At 40.0% G+C, this 24,695-nt stretch overlaps 2 protein-coding genes across 7 annotated transcripts; one reads left to right on the forward strand and one right to left on the reverse strand.

Annotated features, from left to right (window-relative positions):
• The first annotated feature begins 429 nt into the window (after window positions 1–429).
• camkk1a (calcium/calmodulin-dependent protein kinase kinase 1, alpha a) lies at window positions 430–17,766 on the forward strand. 4 transcript variants are annotated; one of them, XM_085936082.1, is made up of 17 exons: window positions 430–828; window positions 6,883–7,292; window positions 8,243–8,299; window positions 8,375–8,428; window positions 9,323–9,374; window positions 9,544–9,677; window positions 10,571–10,607; window positions 10,842–10,863; window positions 11,355–11,443; window positions 12,018–12,217; window positions 12,441–12,494; window positions 12,715–12,788; window positions 13,863–13,950; window positions 14,017–14,145; window positions 14,223–14,326; window positions 14,990–15,037; window positions 15,631–17,766. In XM_085936082.1, exons 2-17 carry the CDS (start codon window positions 6,978–6,980, stop codon window positions 15,701–15,703), a joined length of 1,530 nt encoding a protein of 509 aa, XP_085792208.1. In that variant the 5' UTR covers window positions 430–828; window positions 6,883–6,977; the 3' UTR covers window positions 15,704–17,766. The 4 variants fall into 4 exon arrangements, with proteins under 4 accessions (XP_085792208.1, XP_085792209.1, XP_085792210.1 ...); XM_085936083.1 differs by having other exon boundaries at window positions 8,243–8,290; XM_085936084.1 differs by lacking the exon at window positions 14,990–15,037.
• A 3-nt stretch (window positions 17,767–17,769) lies between these two features.
• p2rx1 (purinergic receptor P2X, ligand-gated ion channel, 1) lies at window positions 17,770–24,053 on the reverse strand. Of its 3 annotated transcripts, none has more exons than XM_085936087.1 (13): window positions 23,658–24,048; window positions 22,436–22,580; window positions 21,371–21,442; window positions 21,190–21,259; window positions 20,144–20,231; window positions 19,981–20,061; window positions 19,282–19,423; window positions 19,058–19,203; window positions 18,861–18,951; window positions 18,621–18,686; window positions 18,447–18,542; window positions 18,152–18,196; window positions 17,770–18,015 (listed from the first exon to the last, which is right to left on the reverse strand). In XM_085936087.1, exons 1-13 carry the CDS (start codon window positions 23,792–23,794, stop codon window positions 17,989–17,991), a joined length of 1,206 nt encoding a protein of 401 aa, XP_085792213.1. In that variant the 5' UTR covers window positions 23,795–24,048; the 3' UTR covers window positions 17,770–17,988. The 3 variants fall into 3 exon arrangements, with proteins under 3 accessions (XP_085792213.1, XP_085792214.1, XP_085792215.1); XM_085936088.1 differs by having other exon boundaries at window positions 21,202–21,259; window positions 23,658–24,046; XM_085936089.1 differs by lacking the exon at window positions 18,152–18,196 and having other exon boundaries at window positions 23,658–24,053.
• Between the last annotated feature and the right edge of the window lie 642 nt (window positions 24,054–24,695).

The raw sequence follows: 24,695 nt of genomic DNA on the forward strand, positions 1-24,695 counted from the left end.
AATTAATATTCAATTCAAATGAATGTATTCCATTGGAAAACATGTATTGACTTAACTTCTCTAGGTGTCTGTAACATAGTTGCAAATAAATCACAACGGTTGAACAGGATAAATACAATTAAATGTGCTTTATGTTGTTTTTCATGCCCCAGGCTCCCTCCCGGCCACTAAATGACTTGCTCAGCCGGTCCAATCCTCCAGGCGTGTTAATTTGTGCTACTTATGCCCAACAGGGGCGCTATCTCCACATTTTTCAACATAAATGCAAAAAAAATAAAAAAATAAAACAAAATATCATGGGAAATACATGAGATGTTATGTAAATACAGCATAAAAGGGAAAGCGCAGTTCCGTGCGTATTTTGTAAATATGACACAATGGCGCACGCGCATGTTCGTGACGCTGCAGGTAACCTGGCGGATGATAGGACCCGTGGATTTAAGTCATGGTGAAGAACTAAAGTTATGCTTTCCCGTATGCACTGTGCAGCAGACGGTGAGACAAAGCGGAGTGCTTTTACGCGTGCGACTTGCAGCGTACAGCGTGCAGGAGCGGCCGCAGCCGCAGCCGGCGGCTCGCTTGCTGCAGAATCCGAACGCAGTGGGAGGAGGGAAGGTTCGGCGTGGGCTCGTTGTGTCACCGGAAGAAACGAGAAGGGCGTCAAAACATGGCACGCGTCGCAGGTTTGCAGCCGGAGGTTCTGATTCGCATCTAGCCAAGAAGGACGTGCGTTGTTGTGTTCCGTTTGTGCGCGCCTAGAGATCGGACACGTCTCTGACCGGACCCCCCCCACCCTTTTTGGGTTCGTGACAACGCAAGACGCTTTGGGTGAGTGAAACTTTTGAATTTCCTTTGTTTGGTGGTGTTGTCCGGGCCAAAATATGGGGAAGTGGATGGTGACATGACAGCTGCGCTTCGCAATCCTTCTTGAGACAAGACACGTACTGATGTGTTGACTTGCGAGTTTGACTGCTTCAGTGATGGTGCTCGTAACTCAAAGATACACTCCTTAATAGAAATGCTGTTTATCTGTTCCAACTCATTAGCGTTGAGTTTATGCTTTCCCCACTTTGAGCAACTGCTTTTTTTTTTATGAACCATGGCTTGAAAATTATTTCATCATCCTTGGCTGGATTTGTACTCTTGTACTCAGTTTATGTTGAGGTGAGCCAACTCATCAAGTATTAAAAAAAAGAAAAAGCACAACTCATCAAATCTCAATCTTTATCGAACGTTCTTCGGAATGTGGATTTTATTCCTGGCTCATCTCCTTGGTACTTTGCATTCTCCTGCAAAAGTCTAGTCGAGTAAAGACATCCGATTTATTCAGCACAAGTTTCTCTGTGCTTTCAAAACATGTCAGGGTGCCCCTATGCTCACTAAAAAAAAACAACAACATTCCATCTGCTGTTTTACTTGAAGTTATTTCTTGTCACAAGCCTTTCTCTTCACAGCAGGAATTGGAAAAGACATGATTACAAGTGGGTGATAGGGCATTTCCTTCCACTTGTGTTACTGCAGTAAGCTAAATGAAGTCTCTCAAAAGACAATCATCACACAATCAGCTATGGGACTAAAAAAAACAATCCAGAAATACCTTTGGGATCATTTTGGAGCAACTTGATGTTGAATCAAAACAATGTTTGCCTGGAGTGGAGTGCAACAGTTGCTTATTCGTCATTCAGCAGACTTTGATGGTTTACTGTGAACAGGACCACAAATCAGGATGTCCACCCTACCCAGTGATAATTATTATTAATTGCGTGTTCCAGTATTCGAATGAGCCTGAGGGTGTTTAGCAACAACGTTGCTGAGCAGCTTCGCTTTCCTTTCGAGTGTTCATTATATTTGTGGCCATAAATATCTACACAATGTTGACTAAACGTTGTACAATAAGAAGCAAAAAGATGCCAGCCATATTGCGTCCGCATGGTTGCTAACAAAAATAGCGGCTCACCTATTGACTTGACAACTTTGCATCTTATTTGTGTACATTTTATTTTCTCTTGAGTCAAATGACCAGCTGTGATTTTGCACAAGTGCAAGGCAGCTACTGAAAAAGAGGCCATGTCAAAATTTCATCATCTCACGACTCCACTGGGAAATTACTCGATGAAGGCGAGCGGGCAGAAATTAGTGCACATGCACACGTGACTGTGTGTTTTTCTGCACTTTGTGTTTTATGTCCTTAATCCAAGTCACATTTTGATTCATGTCGTAAAATAAAGTACGTCTGTTGTGTGAGTCACACTAGCATCTCTGTTCGATGGCAAAAAAAAAAAAAAAAAAAGTCATGTCCTGTTGCTTACTTGATTCTTTTATTGCAAATGTTTTCAATTTTGGGTTGATCATGAATAAGTAATGCTGATTTCCATCTAGTGCTTTCCTTGGTAGAGCATAATGCACTTTAATGCAATCAATTTCGATCTGATTAATTGATGGAATAACAGATTGTAAAAATATTAAATTAAATAAAAAATAAATACAAAAAAATAATAAATAAAATAAATAAAATAAAACAGATAAAATGAATAAATAAAAATATTCGATAATGATAGCCCTCCTGTAAACCGGTCCAGTGTAACTCAAAGCTAAGATCTGACACTCGTGACCCTACTGACAATCGTTATGAAAATAAAAAAAAAATTACAAAAAATTTATGATCTGTAGTGTCCCAAAGATTATTTGGAAAAAACACCAGGTCAGTGCAGTAATCCTCCAGGATCTCACACACAGCTTCATTAATTATTCGTTGATTCCCCAAGATGTTTTGAGCAATGCTTGTCATAAATGAAATTTATCAGCCTGGACTCTCACAGCAGAATGTAAATGAAAAGTACTTCTGATGGCAATTTGAATAAATAGCCCAACCTCGGTTGGATTCAGCACACGCAACATGATCAACACAATTATGTTACAAAGTAGGCGACAATGTTGTCGCGTGTGGATACACGGAGACATTTACAAGGCTCATTAGTGGGTCTCATCTACATGTTAGCCTTCATTATTCAAAGCATGACCAGCAGGGACTCTTAGATCTTTCTTGTTAACTGCAGCTAAATGCTAGTTTGCGTTTCACCCCATTTACACTTTGGTTCTCATTAGCTGCTAGATGGGGAACTTCTATCCTTTCATATTTTTTTATGAGTTGCTTGCTTGATGGGTCATCCACAAATGATGTCATTGAAGTTTGAAAAGGGGCTTTCATTTTCTTTCGGTAGTTGAGGGAGGGGTATGACGCCTTCATGGATTTGAATTTCAGTAAGGTTCTTTTTGACCAATTTGAAGCGCATTTTTATATCTTGGGTTGTTGAGATTAGTTATTGATTGATGCTCTTGCAGCATACACAGCTGCTGTTCTTTGTTTCAAAGTTTCTTTTTTTTTTCTTTTTTTGCTGAAATTTGTTTTGGCTTGTATGATGGGGCATCTGTGTGGAAGTATGCAAATTAACTCAATTTATACATAACAATGGGGGGGGGGGGGGGTAATACAAAACAGCTCATGTTGTAATTTCACACTTGATGAATCCATTTTTCTTAAAGATAAATGACATTGCCAGATGGTGTGAACACTTTTTGAACTCTGAAACTTCTCCTTCTGAAAGTAAAGCTGATTGTGCACCAGCATCATCACTCTCCTTTTGTGGAAATCCATCCAATTTTTGACCTTAGCTCATAAATCCAATCAGGGGAATCGACCAAGCTTGGCGCCTCTCCACATTTCTCAGAGTAGGTTGTACCACGCTGGTAAATTGATAGCACTATTGATTTCGGTAGCATGAAATTCTTATTACTTGCCGGGATGAATCTTTGTCTCAAATACGTGTGTTGTATGAAAGCTCTTGATGTTACTCGGTAACAAATCTAAAATGGAAGAAAAACAGAGAAGGTAAAAAAAAAAATGGTGATATCATCACATAATCAGTCACATGAATGTTTTTATAAGCCTTTCGTTGCTTGCTTTACAAAAAGATGACACTGCTCCTATTTGACGTGTTCTTCCTTTTTTGACATTGTCCGTCTTCACTTTACAGAAAGGAAATGATGAGCACATCTTCAAATGGGACTCAACAAGTACAACTTGACACCGCTGATGGTGTTGTTTTTGAGTTCTCAGTTCGAGATTTGGCAAAATGGCTGAGTGGAATTGTAAAAAGTTCTTTCAGACAGTTCAGCTCTACCAAGTTTTTGGATTGGTTCTTCTGTTCCAAAACTAACTGTGTCAAAGTGCACATTATGAGAAATAGAAATGTGCGGTGTTGCCCGTATTACCCAAACAACCATCATCCACAAATATAAAATAATTTCAAGTACCATCTTTAATGTTTTCAGAGTTTTCATCAACGTGAATGATTCCTCCCCCGAATAACGATCTGTTATCTCACCCGAAAGCTAACATTTGAAAATCCAATATTTGACCACAGATTAGTGCTTGGCCGCCTGTATTTGCTCACTGATGAATCATATGATGACCCCCCCCCCCCCCCCTCAACTTGCTCCACCTACTGCAGATCAATTTTCATTTTTCAGGCAGTATGTAAATAAATGTCTTATATTTAACAGATAACTGAGCCGGTTCAACTATGTGCTGGCCATCAGGTCACAGGTTGGAAGGAGATTTTTATTGAGGAGAGGAGCCAGGGATCAGTAGGATGTTCTGAGGGATTTAGAGGGCACCGAGTTACACACTGAGGGGAAGGCTCCTTTCTCATTTCCGCTAGCAACATCATAATCCCCACGCGGGTTCTCGTCTCATCACGATAGACTTCCAGTGATATTGAGCGCTTCTCTCTTAGGGCTGTGTGTGATTACTTTAGCTCCTCAAAGCTCACTGATGCAACCTTGTATAAATAGATGATCAACCAGAGGATCTCACAAGTGTTTTTTTGAACTGCCGGTATTATGTCGAGAAAGATACAAAGCTCTCTTGGTGAAAAGCTGGAGGGGGTTCTGGCTCTGCTCTGTCCTTGTTAGTGCACCACCACATCAAGGATTCCAAGGAAGGTCAACCATGTTGGAAGCTGGACTCTCAATTGGTGTGAGCGGAGGAGAAATAATAGGACTGTTATATATCCTGTGTAATCCTACACACAGCCATCGTTCAGTTAATTTCCACTAAGGTAGATTTATTCCTAAACGATGAAGACCCTTTGTGTCATGTTACAGTATATGATGTGTCTTCGTCTCTCACTGAGGTGTTTAATAGATTTACAGAGTTGTGTCTGCTACAATTGCTTGCTAATCCTGTGGATTAATTTAAGGAGTTCCAGGGATTAGTCTGTGTCAGATGAATACATGTCGAGTGAAAACACTGCAGGTATCATTTTCATGCTTCTTCTGTAGATGGAGGGGCATGTAATAAGTCTATTTTATTTATTTATTCATTTTCTATGATGGTGCCATAGACTATTTAGCATTGCTCATTTTTTTTTTAATTCTACCAATGTGGTGCACTGATGAGGCGGTCTAAAATTCGGTCACAGCCGGTACAAATAGATTTTTTTGTCTGACTTGATTTCAATCCATTTTTCATTTTTCCATTAGCATAGTTGATGGGTGATTTGTATGCAGCCTCAGTTTGCACAGAGGCCTTGGAGACGTTGTGTTCTGAGCTTGTAGAAAGAAAATCTCACGTTAAAATCTCAAAGATGATAAGACATAATCACTCCCAACTGTTTTCTAGCACAATATCTGAGGACATGGTGGGGGACATTTAATCCCCCCCTCCTAAAGAAAAAACACAAAAGCTGTTTAAATGCAAACTGTTCCATCAGAAGAAGCCAGTTGATGTCCCCAATGTGCTATGCAATGGCATCCATATCCTTCCCCCTTTTTTTTTTTTTTTTTTTTGCTCAGTGATTTATGTGACACAGCCACTGTTTGAGCAATATGAAATGTGACGGGTGAAGCAAAATGGAGCCTTGCTAACCCCTGAGGATTGGGGACATTGGCGACACACCAAGGAAAAAAGTTTGTAAAAAGCTCTAGTTTTGCACGCAGCAGGGATTTCATTTCAAGCAGTGTTTGTAATTTAGCACAATCGGCATCTAATGTCTTTGTATACTGAAAATGTACAAAATGTAGCGTATGTTAGCTGAAAGTACAAGTTCAATATGAACGCCGAAATTTATTTTCTCACTGTTTAAAGCACCTTTTTAATTGGATCCTGTTGAAGCATTTGGGTGTACCTAATGGAGTGTCCGGCGAGTGTACATTTCCAACGTGTACCCAAGGCCTCTGCTCATACCATTTCCCGCTGTGAAATAAAGATAGACTGTTCATAAAAGTGAACTTGAATAAACCTGCGTTGGCTTGCAAGGTCGAATGCTTGCGACAGAAAACCTTTTCATCTGTGTTTGTAAAGAAGTAAAAGAAAGCCAATATACTGTAAGTGTTGATGAAGCCCTCCTTGACGATTTCCTCTCTGCATTATTATGGTATGTTTTTTTTTTCTTTTGTTATGGCCTGGGATATTGTTTGCCATGAGTATGCAATCGAATGCTGGCACGGACTGATAAAAGCCAGGAATGAGTGAAAGTGCTTCACTAATGGAGTCATTTGTCCAACAAGCCACTCTGAAGCTTTTACCGTTATTGCGGTAGCTAAACATGTGCAAAGATGGTCGCTATTGAAAGCATTTGATATTGGACTGTGGCTTTCACGGCTTTGCTTTCGTCTTCATGATCAATTTCTGCATTTTTTCTTGTTTGCATTACTGGAAGATATTTGTATGTTGTTTGTGAACTATTGCATTTAAAAACTCCATGAGACGTCCATGAGAGGAACACACCACTTCTTATTTTTTAGAAAACAATGTTGACTAGAATGCCTTGTAAGAAATGTGACAATGCCTTTTTCTTCTTTTTTTGTTTTTGTTTCCAGCTCTCGCAAACGCCAGCTGCACCACTTTTCATTGATGCTGGTGGAGGCCGAACATTTCAATTGCCGCCAGCATCGAGCCCACCTCTTCTCCCGCCATGGCGACGAGCAGCGAGTCTGGCATCCAAAAGCTGGAGTCCAGTTCTGAAGGAAAGAGCAGCAGTCTCACGGACATCCTGGCTGCCATGTCCACGGAAGATGTGGGTGGTTCTGTGAGAAATGGATGCGCTCAGCTGGATAGGGATCAGCCCAAAAGGACTCAAGCTTCACGTCCTCAGTTGAGCGGGAGGAAGTTGTCTCTGCAGGAGAGAGGTACTTACCTCTCCTCTGGAGGGGGTTACACACATATCTCCCCCCGGGTGGCTCGAAGACCCACGGTGGAGTCCAAACGCGTGTCCATATCCGACTCTCAGGTGAGGATCAAAGTTTTTCTTTTGGTACTTGACTCAATGCAGTCTAATTCTGACATATTTTTATAATAAATAAATAAAAGTAAATCAAAATTAAATTAAATTAAATTAATAGATAAATAAATATGAAAGGCCTTATCAAACAGAACCACCGGTGTTGTGTTTTCAAACTTTCCCCAATGTGTCCGAATGAATGCAAGCCAGATTTTGGCCTCTTCATGTGCTTGACCAGACCAAGCTCTTCTTTGTTCTCAACCCTGCCCACACTCCCTTACAGCATCACTGCAGTCAGCAACCTCCAACACAAACTCCTAGTCCCAGCTGTGATTTCTTTTATTTTTTTTAGCCCCGCAAGCAACACACATTATATAACCTGCTTCATAATAGTATTCTTTTTTTTCCAGCAACACTAAACCTGGTGGCCTTGTAATATGAGCCGCTGTTGTATTTTGTATTTTTTTTTGTCATGCTATTCTTGTCTGTTTTGCACCATCAACAAAATGTTCTCAACCTGGGAACACGAGCCTCAGGCGATGCTTTGGCTCAAGCCGCCGCCGCTGCAGCCACCACCTACCAACTCTCATCAGAGATGTGCTCCATCCATTTTCACTATGGATCCATCTCCTGATCCTACAATTTGAGCACTTACTGACTTTGGTGTGTGTGTGTGTTCCCTATGCGATCCAAAGCCTCTGACCGGGCGGTCGTTTGCTCTCCTCTCGTGGCTGGCTGTCTGACACTGATTTGTAGTGGCGGTGGTTGCTATGGAAGTGCAAAGCAGCCTTTCTAAGCAGGAGCACTCTAATGGACTTGTAGAAAGTAAAGGCAGTAAAGTATTGACTGGAACATTTGCTACGCTGCGTCACAAATTTACACTAACATCTTGCTGCTGTGTTTTTTTAAGGCCATTGGTCATGATTTCTTTTCTCCTAATTTCTGCCCCTCCCTCACAGGATTGTATCCAGTTGAACCAGTATAAGTTGAAGAGTGAAATTGGAAAGGTAAATTTGGTAAATAGTTTTGCACTCTGATGAAATATAAGGATTATTTGCCAGTGTTTTTGATTTTTTTTTTTGGTTTTGCAGGGTTCCTATGGTGTGGTGAAACTGGCATACAACGAGGATGATGACAAACATTATGTAAGTCAGCAAACGTATTTACTCTGTTGAAAACTCGTCTCTTCTTCTGCCTCTGTTGTGTAGATTAAAAAAAAAAGAGCTCTAGCAATTTCCCCTGTGCCATTGATTGATTTTTTTTGTTCCTTGTCTTCCATTTCGGTGACTTTTCCGTCACTTTTAGTGCCGCTTGCAGTATATGCACATATTTATTGACAAAATGCATCAAGCAGATGTTTGAACATTTTCGGCCATAATGAGAAATGTTCTTTTTTTAATATTCACCGCAGTTATTCTACATACAGTATGTACAATTTTTCCTCTCCAAAACATATTTCTAACACACTCTTTGAGGTTTTCTTTCCTTCATGTGGCGCAATTACACAGACATTGCATACCCGCTTGTGCTTTTTACGGCCACCATCAAACCTGAACACCTACCCATGAGTCTAATGCTGAAGAAAAAAAAAAAAAAGATGCATTGTGCAGCATTCAATCATCCACGGACATGTCGAACCAAAAAGAAGCGCACATTGCCATCACTCTTAGAAGTGCATTTTTTTTTTTTCGTAATACATCCACATTTTTATCTTTTGAAGTATTGATTGTTGCCTGTGACAGAAATGATGGCGGCCTCTTGGGACAGATTATTGCAGTTTGTCTCATTTGTTAACATTTGAGTATAATCCTAAATAACACTGACAGGAATCAAGAGCGGAGCAGATGAATAAAGATACATTCTATTTCTTGGTAATTCAAATTTGATTTGAGCTTTTCTATCTGCAGCTTGAGTTACACATTGACCGATTTAATCACGTGTACATGGCGACACAAAGGCAGGCGTGCAAATTGAAGAGCATTTGGTCGACGGATAACCGCACCTTTTTTGAAAATCTTGCTTCCTTTTTTGCTTTGTAGGCCATGAAAGTGGTGTCCAAGAAGAAGTTAATGAAGCAGTGTGGTTTTCCACGTAAGTCAAGGCCCATTGAGACTGAATTGACTCATTAGACAGCCTTGTAGAAAAGGTCCAATCATTTTCATGAAGCTTTTTAATTGCTTGAGTATGTCAAGCGTCATTATTCTTTGATTCTGTCATATATTGATTAGAGATCAATTTGAAAATGTTTGGGATTCTGCAGGTCGTCCCCCTCCAAGAGGACCGAAGGCAGTTCAAGGAGAGCAGCCCAAATTCTTGGGACCGCTAGAAAGGGTCTACCAAGAGATCGCTATCCTGAAAAAGCTCGATCATGTCAACATTGTTAAACTAGTAGAGGTGAGTTTAGGACTTTTTATTCCAGAGAAATTTGAAGCCTAGAAGCTTCTGAAAATAGCCAGCCACCCTCCGTCCAAAATGTTTGCCCACCTTCTCTCTCTCGACCGTCATGTTGTGGTTTTACGATTCAATAAAAGTGATCAAGTTTGTGGAGGCTGAACGCGTGACAGGGGAGAAATTCTCCTTCACTTGGATCACATTTTTAGTGAGGGGGTGTCATTCATTTTCCGATGGTCAGCTTTGGTTGTTTTGTAATCCAGGCACTCCCAATCGGTCTCATGAAGGTTTTGATCAAAGTAAATCATATTCACTTTCAAGTTGGGAGTGTGTTTCATTTTCCAATTGACTTTTGCCAAATTCCTTTAGCCCCTAATTTGTGTCAAAAGCACTTTGACTATAAGACTGCATTCCAATCCGGCATTTCTCTCCGTTTGAATATTGAAGCCCACGCTGTGCAGAACAGATTAAAAGCAACCAATGCGACGTGTCCATTTGTCACGGACGGCTGAGACACCAAGGGATATCATTCATAGTGAGTCATAGAGTGGACACTTTCTTTTCAATCACAAATCTGCCTATAATTGAAGTTACTCTTTTAAATTCACACATAACTGTATAAAATAACATTGATGTGTGAAATACATTTCTAAATCAAAATGTTTTAGCGAGTGGCCACACAGGGCGACGACATCTCTGTTTATCAAGCCGAGCATCGGCAAGCTATTACGACGATGACATTTTGAAAACGAAAGCTCCTCTGCCTAACTGTAAGCTGCTTTAATGTGCGTCGACCGCAAAGGTCAAATAGTTGAAACGCTTGGGTTTAAAATAACAGCTGTCGTGAGGAAAAAAATAAATAAATAATTCAATGATTGTTTCTGTTGCCGTAACAGGTGCTGGATGATCCTTCGGAGGATAACCTTCACATGGGTATCTATCTGCACCTTTCTTTTTTTTTTTTCTTCCTGCCTTATTTTAGTAACGAGCGTTCATATAAGTTATAACTAAGCCTCATTAGCACTGCACATGCTTAATGTGGCATAATTGAATGCTCTCTTTCAATACAATCAATTGGCTGCACAGTGGCCAAACATCAATTCATGAATGCTGATATTTACTTGTCCATTCTCTCTCTTATTTTATTTTTTTTTCCCCCCCCGACAGTGTTCGAGCTGATGCGCAAAGGGTGAGTGCATCGTGTTAATATTTGAAAGCTCTTCCTCATTTGGTCGCTCCCTCCCTCCCTCCCTCCTTTCATCCATCCATCCATCCATCCATCCATCCATCCATCCATCCATCCATCCATCCGCCCTCAGCCTGAGCCTTCTGAGCGTTCTGGCGCCGGGCTTCGGGCCGGCACCGTGCCGGTCTTGGCGCTTTTTGTGGCTTCAAAGGGATTTGTAATAAGTTGATGCTTATTAGCAGCAAAACATGCTTGGGCTACCTCCCCCACAATGCTAAAAATGGGATCAAATGAAATGAGACGACGGCTTGTTATTACATAAGGCTGGGAGGGAAATGTGCTTAAACATAACATGCGTGCACACACTTGAGAAGATTTGCAATTTGACTTTGGAGTACAATATTATTCCAATTTGACTTTGTTTATTCCCCACAATTGTCTGGGCATGTAATCTTTCAATTTCAAGTGCTATTTAATCTGTGAAATATTTACAGGCCAGTGATGGAAGTACCCACAGACAATCCGTTATCAGAGGAGCAAGCAAGGTTATACTTCCGAGATGTCATCCTTGGTATTGAGTACTGTAAGTATCTCTCACGAGTATGACATTTTATTATTTATTTATTTATTTTATTTTTTTTCTGGGCTTTGTCATCAGCATTGAGCCCTTCAAGCATGTTTTTTTTTTTTTAGACGCCATTCCCTTGTTTGCTGCAGTAGATTGCTTTCTTCAGTGCTACTAATTACAAATCAATGCTGTCTCGCCATTGCAGTCTTCAAGATAAGTGTGCAGAGAGTCCTAGAAAGACATCACGTGGCACTCGAGGCTTTTTGGAGTGAGCGAGAGAAACTGATTGAAAAGCCTGCCTTTAACAACTCCACTTGACATTTAATACTTCAAAAGTCTCAATATGGATGGATACATGTTGGAATCAAAATGTTGATGACTAATGTTGATGGCAATCTGAATGTATTCATACATTCTTGTTTGTGAAGGAAAGCACTTGATTTATTTTCTTCTTGATGAGCCGTAAATTGATCATATTGCTTGAAAACATTCCACCCAGAGAAATTAAGCATACATTTTTGAATTTTTAGATAGCGAGCATGAAATTTTGCCTCTTCTGATGTTTCAACTATTATACCCGTCTCCTCAGTGCACTACCAGAAAATTGTACACCGAGACATCAAGCCTTCTAATTTGTTACTGGGGGACGACGGCCATGTGAAGATTGCAGATTTTGGAGTGAGCAACCAGTTTGAGGGCAAAGATGCTTTGCTGTCCAGCACGGCTGGCACTCCTGCATTCATGGCCCCGGAGACCTTGTCAGATAAACGCAAAAGCTTCAGTGGAAAAGTGAGTTGGATGGATAAAGATTGGTGCATTTAAAAAAAAAAAAAAGGGCGCACTGCGCCGTTGTGAGCGTTACTCCCAAATAGCTTCTGGCATGTGATCAACCATACCTGAATTTTAGCTATGTTTTTTTTTCCTGTTTAGATCCACGCTAACGTGCTCATATCCAATATCGTATCTGTTACAGAGTTTTTCTATCATCATACTTTTTTTTTTTTTTTTTTAGGCGCTGGATGTTTGGGCTATGGGAGTCACTCTGTACTGCTTCATCTTCGGAAAGGCAAGTTTGGTTTTCATTTGAACATTTGCTTCCTTTAATGAAAATATATCATTTTTATCGAGTTGAATGTTAATTCCACACATTTCGATATGTTCAAAGCTACTCCCAGAGTTTGAACAGTTTTTCATTCATTTGATTTCGATTATTTACGGCTGAAAAGTGCTTTTTAGAATCATTGCTGTAATCTAGCAACAGAATAATCGAATGTGTTTTTCCCCAGTGTCCATTTATCGACGAGTACATATTGGCTTTGCACAGTAAGATAAGGACCAAACCTGTGGATTTCCCTGAAATGTAAGTTCACAGCGCCACTCCATTAAAAAGATATAGCCAGCCAGCCACCTCAAGTCCGTTCCCAGCTCGGCTCATTATCTTCACCATTTGCTTCTCATTGCATCAGCAACACGTCAGTGCAGTGCCAGCATGCACTAAATGTCACCTGCAATGTGATCAAAACAAGCAGTGAAAAGGCAAACAGATTGGTAATACACAAAGCTTTCTCTTTTATTCAATGCACACATCTGCTCCGTGCAAGCGAGAGATAGACGGGGGGGCAAAGTGATAAAGTGGCTTCTCCCCCACCAACATAAGGTAATTAAAGGAGACATCATATTTGTCACAATTGATTTGCCATAGCAGCAAATAAGCACCATGCAAATATCCTTTGACGAGGAATTATAATTCTGTCATTGTGCCGCTTTCAAATATGTCTGACAATACATAATTGAGCTCATCATTAAAAGATTTTCAAGATAAAATGTCTACTAAGCTTCCACGGACTTCACAGTCACTCCCGCCACAGTCAAGTTTGAAAGACTTCAATTGTCCTTTCAATAGCTTCTTTCCAAAATAGCCATTCAAATCAGAATGTGAGAGATTAGCACAAGCCGGAGAAGAAATTCTACTCTACAAATGCTATCTGTGAAGCAAATGGCTTTTCTGTAAACGTTTGTACCATCCATGAGTCATTATGTCCATCCGTTTAGTCCCACTCATTTAAGTCAGTGGTCAGTCAAGCGTGCATTGAACTTGTGAGTATGCATTTAAAACGAGACTGCTAATTGTCACTTGTGAGTTTAACTCTGCTTAATTTAAAGCAGATCTTTTATTTACACCTCTCTGATCAAATGACACTTATTTGTACCAAGGTATAATTCCAAAACTTGTCCCAATCTGTACAGTTCTGGTTACTTTGTATGAAATGATCAGGTTGCAAAATTGTGCACACCCTCTCAGAACTGATGTAGCTGTGTTTGGAACACAGACAAAGTGGATGGAATTATGAATAATTCCAAATACCGGTATAATATCATGGACGTGTTTATTTCTTTTGTCTGCATTGTGTCATTTTCTCACGCGTCCTTTCAGACCAAAAATCAATGAAGAGTTGCGGACTTTGATCTTGCGAATGTTGGACAAGAACCCAGACACTCGGATCACCATCGCTGAGATCAAGGTAATGTGGAGAAAAAGCAAAATTGGACACAGATTTGCACACTTTGCCTTTGATTTGTGTGTTTAGGTGGATCAGTGGGTGATTCAGGGTGGTAGCGACCCCCTGCCTTTGGAGGAGGAGCACTGCTCTGTGGTGGAGGTGACTGAAGAAGACATCAAGAACTCAGTCAAGTTTGTTCCCAGCCTCTCCGCTGTGGTAAATAACAAGATGATTATCCATTTGCAAAACACACATGCTACATTCATCAAGCCAAAAGCTATTGTGAATTCCAGATCTTGGTGAAAGCCATGTTGAGGAAACGTTCCTTCAGTAATCCGTTTGAGTGTCCCAGTCGGAGAGAGGAGAGATCCATGTCTGCACCCGGCAGTTTGCTCATGTGAGTCCGGACATTAGCTGGTTTTTGTGAGCAACGTTTGTCAACTAGATAAGGTCGTGGCTCTCGCCGCTACTTCCCTCCTGTCTCCTCTTTCTATTCTTTTCCATTTGATGAGCTGAGCCGCAGCTCGAGCTGCTGCTTTGTCTTGTCACCATAGCGCCATAATTCATCCTATATTTGTATGCAGGGGAAGCTTTACAGCTTTTGTAAGGTTTTCTTTGTGTCTTGGTGTCAGACATCTATAATGGCACCATACAGGTGCAGAATACTAATTTTCAAAAATATATTTGATTAGGAATTATTCATTTTTATGTTATGTTTTAAAATCATGGATTTTTTCATGGATTTATTCTCAGCGCTTGCAGATACAATGAGAAGCTTTTCTGAAGTGTTTTTTTTTTTTTTTTAAAAGACTAACCATTTTCTCGGAAAGCCTTCTCGCCAATGAAAGCACACGAGCGGGCAAAAAAAAAAACAACAATTTATAAGCCAAGCAGCTCAGTCACCACTATAGCTGCAGTATCAGTAACAAAGGGAGCCAGTCAGCCTGTTTTCGGTCGTCTCCACCAGCCGCCCGCCGTCTTTTTTTTTTTTTTTTTTTTTAAGCTTCTGAGGCTTTTGGTTGACAAATGCCTCTTGGTCTTTTCTCCCACTTTGCTGCAGGGATTCTTGGCCTTTCCGGCCATCTTTAAAACTGCACCCATCGCTCAGGTAACACGTGCCATATACACTCATCACACACATCATGAGGTATACCTGCTCGTATGACGGGATCAATCACAAAAAGTCATAATGACGTAATGATTGTAAAAATAGAAATGATGTGTTGATTGTCTCTTTCACTTTTTAAATTGAAATCCAAATTCAGACTTTTTTTTTTCTGTTAAATCGTAAACTGAATGAAATGGGGGAAATTGTTGTGTCATGCAATTACATGCAAAATAGCCGATTATTCGATCAATGGAGGGAATAATCAATACTAAAATGTAATAGTCTGTCAGCCTCTCTGTAATGGTAAAAACACAACTATATTGCCACTGCTTTTGCCTTGACCTCATTAGGTTTAAATGATGCAGGTGTACCTAATGATGTGACCGGTGAATGTAATCTTTCCAACATCCGCTGCACCACCAGCCTCTGCTCATCTCGTTCTCGAGGCCAATAAGCTGCTCCCTTTCCCACCTCTGACTTTCTTTGTCATCTCGCCGCTGCCATTTAATGGTGCCAGATGTCGTCCTTGTGTATCCTTGCCTTGTTCCAGCTGGAGATGCCTAGATGATAACAGTCATTCTTATTTCTTACAGAAAGAGCAGCACCGGTGATGGACCCAGGGAAGGAGAGCTGGAGGACTTGCACGAAGATGAACCCTCCTCTTGAATTTTCTTTTTTCACTTTGCAGGCACGGAACTTCTATATTTTGCTTTTTATACCGAGACTTGCTTTTATTTGCACTTGTTGGCTTCAGAGAGAGACACTATTCCTTTTTTTATGATTACAGTTTGACTCATTTTTTTTCTTTATATTTTGGATTGGCTGTATTGTCTTTGAGGGAATGACGATAGGATTTTTAATTTTTAACCAACGATGGCTTATTTTATTATTGTATGTAGATGTCTAAAGGTTTCCACAACGGTTTATTGCCTTCATTGCTTTCTTGCAAAAGTAACGACAACCCGCTTTTGAAAACAGAGCTTCATTTGAACTCAACAGGTCATTTTATTATAAATATTCCTGTTACGTACTTCAGATTTCGTAAGAATTGATTTTGCCATCTTACACCTCCACTGATTTGGAATGAAATAATCAGGCTGTGATTCAAGTGGAGACTTTCACAAAAACGGGTCATTTATTCAGAGGACCTCGTTTTGTATTTTAATGCTTGGATTGAAATCATCTGGAGTGAATGTTTGAGGTCAGAAGCCCATATGTCGCCGAATTCCAATTCGTCCTCTTTTTTTGTGGGCCATATTGTTTTGAATGATCACATCTAAATCACATATGATAATTGGCAGTGAGATTTTTTTTTTTTTTCGAAATTGTATTCTGTTGATTCCGCTTTTTTTCACTCCTCCAGTTAAAGATACTGAGGGAGCGATGCTAGAATAGAAAGGATGTTGGAAGGTGGTTTACATATTTATTCAGTTCGCAGAATCATAAATACTGCTCACATTGCATCAAGGCAAACTCTTATCGTAATGTGCGATTCTGAAAATTGTATCAGTTGTGGCTATATCTTAGCGATGACGGGATTTCTCAAAGGGCCTTCACAATTCTTTTGAAATGGTCGAGCCTATTTTGTATGCAAAACATTCAAAGTAAATACTTTATTGTTTGTGTTGACTTATGTGCTAGCGCGTCTAGTTAACCCTTTTGTCCAAACATTCAAGCTGCTCATCACACTGCTTGCACTTTACATGGACTTCATTTACATACTTTGACATGAAAGACCTGCCCGCCAACAGTCATAGCGGCAATCCCCCTTTAAAAAAGATGCTTTACTCTTTGCTGCTTATTTGCTTTGAACAGCTGTTGTGCAAATAGTTCAAGCTAATAAATGTGTCACAAACTACTGAGGCGCTGATGTATCATAAGTGATGATTTTTTTATTGATTTTTTTTATTTGTCAGTAAATCTCTTGAGTCAGGATATATTAAGAAGAAGCGCGTGTCATTATTCTAAAAACCTTTGCGGTATTTTGCAGGTCTGAGCTAAATAAATAACCTGCATGTTTGCTTTTCTGTGCATCCTTGATACAATTTGTAATACTTGAGGGAATGCATGTTGTTGACCATTTGTACCCAGCAGCATCTTATGTACATAGTTAATGTATTCAAAGTACGAAAACAGTGCATTCAAAGGAGAAAAGAAATAAATGGGTGCTTTATTGAAAGTGGGGTCAACTAAAAGTGTAGGAATATGAGCTTGATGCTGTGTATTTGACTGTCCTATTATTCCACGTGGAAGGTCTGTGTTGTGTCGTTTTGTACATTACTGCATGTATAGCGCTTAACACATTTGTTTGACCACCATCCAGGGTTTTTGTTTTGACCATTTTGAACCAGGACTTAGAATTTATTCGATCCAAATTTAATCAATCATACCATTCAACCACTAAAATCATTTTCCCCCAGCAAATCAAGAATAAAATGTGCTTTTATTATTATTTTTATTTTAGGGGGGTACATTTGAAAATTCATCAATGACAATTATTTTAGCATCAAGCATATCTTTTTGTTCCTACTGCATTACACAAAGCTAAAATATCATTTTAGTGGTCCAATTCATTTGTTAAGCACTGTATGTTGCTTTGACTAGAAGCATGCCACACACTCATGCAGCAGTCACATTGTAAATATGTACTTTATACAGTATATATGCAAACAAAGCTATTTTTGCATGCCTTTTGTACACCTTGATTTAAGAGACAATAAAATGGAAACACATTCCAAAGGTTTTGCTTTATTGCCAAGTGCCATATCAATGTATTTGGGAATTTTATGAGGGTCACGCAGGGATGATTTTTTTCCTCGCCAGCTGATGATGCTCAGTCAGGTAGATGACAAATTGTCCTTTTCAGTTCATTCAGGCGTGTAGACTTCTTTTTAAAGGTTCCGCTGCATTGCATAATGCATCGCAGCCACTTGTAAAATGTACGCCTTTCTTCACGTTCCTCCATGTTTCCGCTGTCCCTGGTAAAGAGCAACATCTCAATCAATCACCATCTCCACCGTGGTTGACTTTAGTTAAACACATTCATATTCAAAATCTTTGCAGTTTACAGATATGGAAGGCCCTTGGATGATGAGCAAAAAATTAATTGGTTACTTTGGATTCATCTGTCTCTGTACTGCCTGCTTCTGAATCTTGGTCCTGCATCACAGAAGCAGAGGACATCACCCGGAAAACTTGTTAGCATGATATAAATGTTGTTATGGGATAAGATTTATGACTGCAGTGTTGCGTTTTGTGGGTGAGATGAAGCAAATGGATGCTCTGTCATATCAATATTAACACCTCAGTGTGTCGCTTCTTTCCAAGTGGACTGTTCTCTTTTCTGATCTTTGCTGCCATCTTGCGGTCAAACTAACAAGTTGACTGTTAACAGCACAGGTGGGCTTACCTGTTCATGTGTGTCTGTGTACTTGAATTTCATGTTCTTATAAAATTCTCTTTTGGGGAGCAAATACAGCAACACCAAGTCACAGACAATAGTAGCCTGAAAAGAAATGATGATGCAATTGTTGAGATATCTTTTCATTTCAGGTCAGATAAATAAGAGTGAACACCAACGTACCACTCCAAAGATGCCCACCCCGGAGCCAATTGCTGTTAACGTTGGGATGATATCAAATTTTCTGCCCTGTTAAAACAGTAAAACAGATTCACATTTTTAAGAAAATCATTTACCTGCAGAAGTGCACAATTTAAAAAAAAAAAAATAGTCTTGAAGTTTTTTAGCTTTGCTTTATTTTGGCAATCAGTAAATTTTCCCCCAATTAATTTGTCAGTGTGCCTATTTTAGAAAATCACTTACCATTGATTGCACAATGATATCTAACCTGATGCCAAAAACCTTTAATAGGGTTCTTGTTTGTACCTTGTCTTCCATATAATGTTTTGCATACCTGAAACAGTTACGGAAATGACAACGTTATATCGTTCCTCCCATTTATCATTCTATGACCACCTTAAATAATCAGTAATGCAAAAAAAAAAATTACGTGTGCACACCTAAAGTTGTAGCCAACTGATGCTCTTGCCTGGTCTTTCTCTTCAGGGTTTCCATATAGTCCGTGGAAGCTGTATACAGGTTGACAGTATTTGACATCCACATCAAAGTTGCACGTCCAGTCAATCACAATGCCAATGGCCCCTCCCTTTCAAAAGGAGCAACACAAATATTTGCTGCTTTTATTGTCACGTAAGTCCATTTGTGTGGCTTTTGTCAAACTTACCACTTTGGCAATGGTTTGGAATTGAAAGCCTGATTCCTTGACTATATCTCCCAGTCTTAATATGGGACATAGTGGTGAGTTGGTTTTGTGGTAGAGACATTTGCTGATATATGTCGCATCAATACCCTCTACTAGGTTACTCCTGCAAACACAATAATAATATTTGGGAATTTTAGTCCAAGTGTTATATTAGCAGTCAAGTCATCAATTTTTTTCCTTGTATAATTATCAATTTTGTATAATTAATTTTGTATTTTGATTGCTTCATGCTCCTCATTTTCCTTATTCTTTGTGATTTGTGGTTCCTCTTGCTTCCGGTCTTGACTCTCTGCTTTCCTGCACTTGAATGCTCCAACACCATGAAAAGCAATTTGTGACGGTAAGTGTCAAACAAATCTGAGCAGTTTTTGCATGTTTATGTTGTTTATATTTTTATGACACTGCACTGTGCTTATTGAAAAGAACATTTGCCTGCAATGAAACAAAACAAGCTAAGCCATTTATTGATTATATATTTTATAATGCACAATAGCATTTTTTTTATATTTAAAAAAACAACCACTTCATAATTGATTATATAGTCCACCATGTTTTGATTTATTTTGGCAGGTTATGCTAACTTATATGAGTTCTTTTCAATATTTTTGCATGTTCTGCAAAATGCTTCATTGCATCATCACATCTAAATTTTGATCATACCTTGTCACACCAAAAATGGGGAATGTTACAGTGTTCTTGATAAACAGTGTGAAGTTCTCCGCAGACATCAACAGGGGAGGGCTGGAAGTGAACAAGGAATCGGAGAAATTTGATTTCTTTTAACCAGTCTGAAGAAATGTGACAATTCAGGGTTTGAACTTACTCTGGTATGTTGTGATCATTCTCAACAGGGCACCAAGCCACAACTTCACAAGTCTTTGTGGTGTTATCACACACTCCAGTCATACGACCTTGAAAGAAAAAAAAAATCCATCATTAGTGCAGCAGTAAGCAGGGACATTTTATTTTGCGCGAGGGGCTGCCGGGGGTGGGAATCCCAAACATTTTCTGCTTCTGCTTGTGATCGACTTATCTTTAATTAGTATCAACAGCAGCTAGCAAAATGTGAAGCCAAGCAGAGACTGAATTTGCTGTTTCCCTTATCGCACCCTTTTGTGATTTGTCTTGCTGTGGAAGAGAATTTTCTGGAAGTCTTTTGGTCTTGTGGTCTTTAGTTTTACTGCACAGCTGTCAAACTCAAGGCCCGGGGGCCAGATACGACCCGCCGTATCATTTTATGTTGCCCGTGAAGACAAATTGTGCATCAAATTCGTATGTCATTTCTAGAATTGCAAATTGTCTTAATTCTTAATAATATCTTTTTCTTTAAATATTTGACCAGTTTTTACTCGTCTGATTTGAAAACGAGTTATTTGTTTTGTAACTTTTACTGTATATAATATGAGGTGCTCATACATTCATTTGGGTCGACAGTCATAACGGCCCTCCGAAAGAAGCTACGACTACAATGCGGGCCACGGAAAAAAAAAAAGAGTTTGACATCCCTGTTTTAGGGCCTCAATATCTCGATCATGTGAAAGACAGTTTGCGTTTACTTACTTAAGGCGGGAATTAAAAGCATGCTCGAATGAGAAGCAAGACAAGCTTAAAGTACACACAAGCACTAAATCGAGGCCACAAATGTTTGCCAACGATGAGTCCTTTTTTGCATGCCTTTATATTCTAGCCAAAGCCCATTTTGCAAACACAAGGCTGTCAAACTCTTTATCTCATCTGTCTTGTCAGAATCATCCTATCTTAAAAAGGCTTTGAGGTGTTTAAGGAGGGATTGAAGTCTTAGACCAAGTCAAATTGGAGAAGAAAAGCCTGCAGTGATCTTGCTTTGGTCACAAGGCTGTCAGGATTTACCGTGTCCCGTACGTTTGAAACTCCCTTTTTCACAGTCGGCGTCTGAGCTACAGTTGTGCTTGCCTGGGAGCTGTTGGAAATAAGGAAATATTGTTGGCTTTTTCAAAAAGGAACCAAATGTCGTCCCTTACATTGGTTTTCTTGTCATAATTGACTCGAAGGGGGTGAAGGAATGACATACCTCAGGACACGTTGTCATCTTTTGTCCTTCAGTTATAATGTAGTTAGTCATCACCACAAATGAGGAATCTCCCTGTGGTTTAAAATGAGAAGAATATTTCATTTTAAGAAAGTTTTGAAGTTATTTAAAAGCAGCTTTCTAGTCTAAAAAAGCAAGCACCTGTGGGGGAATTTATCAAAAAGCTGCAAAACTCGCACAGCTCAGCCTTCAGGTGGGGACTGTGAGGTAAAATTCAAGAAATCTTACTTTTGCACAAGTTGTTGAAGACAAGTGCATGCCGAATGACTTTGCCATAAGCTGTGGAGAGCTTCACCTCTACTTGGTTCGAGAAAAAACTGAAAAATGGCTGATCAGTCACTCCAAGCCTCTTACACGAGTTCTTTATAAACAACCTCTTCCATGTAAGCACTTGATGGAGCCAGCTTCTGCTTCATGTCTTTATTGTAAGATTTATTTTCATAGTTATTGCATTTAAAATAAAAGGACAGATGTCAGCCTGCTCCTAACAAAATGGCTGATCTATTAGCAGTTGTGTGTTTTGCATAAGCCGGTCCTAAATTGCAAAAGGGTCCACACCCCAACACCTTACACAGCGAGCAAGACAATCACCGAGCCTTTGTTATTTTTTTTCTCAGCCTTAACAGGACCCAGGAACATTTTAGGTAAACAAAGACTGTGGTCTTTTCATTGACTGTTTGCTCTGTGTTTTATGGGAGGCATGTAGGGAGCATTAAAAAACTGAATCTGTGCTCATCTGCTCATGTCCTCGTCACATCTGGCATCAAGTCAAGCCAACAATGATGTGATAAAAAGTTGCTATAAACCTTGAACTTTGTCTGCATCAGGTCACTTTCTTCTGAGACAATGTTTTCAGTCTGACTATCTTTTTTTATTTTTTATAAATATTACAATTTGATTTCCGTAATTACCTCATTCATGCCAACCCAGTTAATGTCTTTGACGTCTATAACCGTCCGTGGCACTGACTGAGTTAAAAATAAAGTTGACTTGAGTAGATGACCCAATTTGATTCTTAACGATGGATGTTTCACAACAGTGACCAACCTGCGGTGGGAAGACAAAGTCGGCCACATCCCAGAGTTTCTCCACCCCGCTCACGTTGGTGTAGCCCACTCCTTTCATTTTGGTGAAGACGGAGCTGACGGCCGTGTCTGTGGACTGGTAGCCTTTCTCGTAGATGAACACCCACCTGTACGAGAAAACGGGTCATCACCTGAGACTTCAGCTCCACCCTTGCCAAACAAGTAAGGACATGTAATACTGTGTGATGATGATGACATGCAACGTTGCTATCTGGCTATAGCAGCGGCACGCCTCAAGTGATTCATCAGCGTTGCATAATGTTGTCACTTGCTGGAATGTCGCAATGCTTGGAAAAGCTTGAAAAATGGCAGTCCACTAGTGGAATTGAGATCTGTATCTCCCGCCAGCCTCTTGATGTGCTGAGGGCTTTTTTCTCTCTCTCAGCGTGCTGCGCTGCTGCGATTACCTGTCATTGTTTTCAAAAAAATCTGTCCAACAGCTCAATGACTTGTCATTTTTATTCATTCAAATGTGACATTCCAGGAATTAATTAGTTTTTCTTCTTCTTTTTTTTTTAAGATAATTAATTTACTTCTGGCTTCATCCAAGGATGACGTGCCCTAAATTAAAACATTTTTAAAATCATTTTGGACAAAAGTAATAACCAATATTGCAAAAGAGCTAATGAATAAAACAGCTCAAATATATCCTTTCCACCAAATCCGAATTTAGTTTAACTTAGCATGAAGAACTGCAGGCAGGTCAAAACACTGCTCTGTACCGATTGGCAGAGAATCGGGCTGCAGTTCGTTGTTTTCTTTGCCAGTATATGTCCCAGCCTGTTCATCAAATACAATTCCAGCGAAGAGGTGCACCCACACCCCTACACACACACACACACACAGACACACACACACACACACACACACACACACAAGTAACCCAAACAATTTAACATGAATGGGCATGCAGTCCTGTCAAGTGGGCCAGAAGAAAGCTGACCTCTGAGAAATTTTGTGAAGTCAACACGTGTGTGTGAGATGCACAAGCAGGTCATCTTGAACGTTTGTCTCAACTCAAAGAAGAGCTAACAACACGACTCACAGGGTCCTTGAGCTTCAGACGCTTTTCATATCCGAGATGTCTACAAAGACTATAATGAGTGTTTGGGACGAGAAAAGTGTCGAAATTCAGAAAGCCGGTCCGAACAAGCTCAATCTTACGAAACAAAACAAAGTCTTACCCGATGATGTAAGCCAAGACACCCAGCTGGATGATGCGACACACCACCCCTACTCTCCTATTCCTCACCAGCACCTGCCGTGGGGTCTCGTACTCGAAGAAGAAGTCCGAGAGGGTGTTGGTGATTTGGCTCTTCATTTTTTTAGGTGCTTGACCCAAACAGAGGAGAGGAGGAGAGGGTCTGCAGCACCCAAACAAACACTTCTCCTCACCACCGACGAAGATCTTCTGCCTGCTCTCCTCTCCTCTCACAAGAAATGTCAGATGCGCTTCAAGAGAAGTCTTGACTTCCTACCTCCCTCCCTCTTTCTCTCTTTCTTTCTCCCTTCTGCCCTGCCTCTCTTTTGCCCCTCCAGGATGTAGATCTTTGCATCCATTCACTGCTTTTATGTCTGGCACATTTTTGTCTGTATTAGAATGTAGCAAAAGTTGCCACCCCCCCCCCCTCCCACACACACACACACACACACACACACACACACACACACACACACACATGTATACAAAGAGCCTGTACTCTCTTTAAGCAATCAAACCTTATCGTTATTCTCTTGACACACACTTCCTGCATGTGAGGCGGAGATAGATGGAAAAAAAAAAAAACACTGCCTGTTTGCTTATCCCGAAGACACTATTTGGAAACATCAAGGCTTATTATCATGATTTTATGCAGTGGCATACAACACGATACATCCGCGTTCTACGAGGTGCTTTGCATTTCTAATTTCAGTGCATAGAAGTTGTATTAAATGTACAAATATTATCCCACAAAATGCTTTCCACTTGTATAGTTCCTGATTTTTTTTTTTCACTTGTTTTGCTGTGATCTTAATCTCCACTGTTTGATTACAAGTGCACTGCATCTAAACAGAGCAGCAGCTGTGTCAACACTGTCTGGCGAATGTTACTGGGACTCTTTTCGTAATTTGTTGCATGATATTTCATTTTTATAGCTCCACTAGCATATATATATATGTGTCAATAAAGGACATTATGAACTTCCACCTCAATGGTTTCCAAGACTGAGGTGTGACCTTTT

This window comes from Syngnathus leptorhynchus, chromosome 17, assembly GCF_054491065.1.
Source record: "Syngnathus leptorhynchus isolate UIUO chromosome 17, UIUO_Slep, whole genome shotgun sequence".
In the NCBI taxonomy this organism is placed as follows: Eukaryota; Metazoa; Chordata; class Actinopteri; order Syngnathiformes; family Syngnathidae; genus Syngnathus; species Syngnathus leptorhynchus.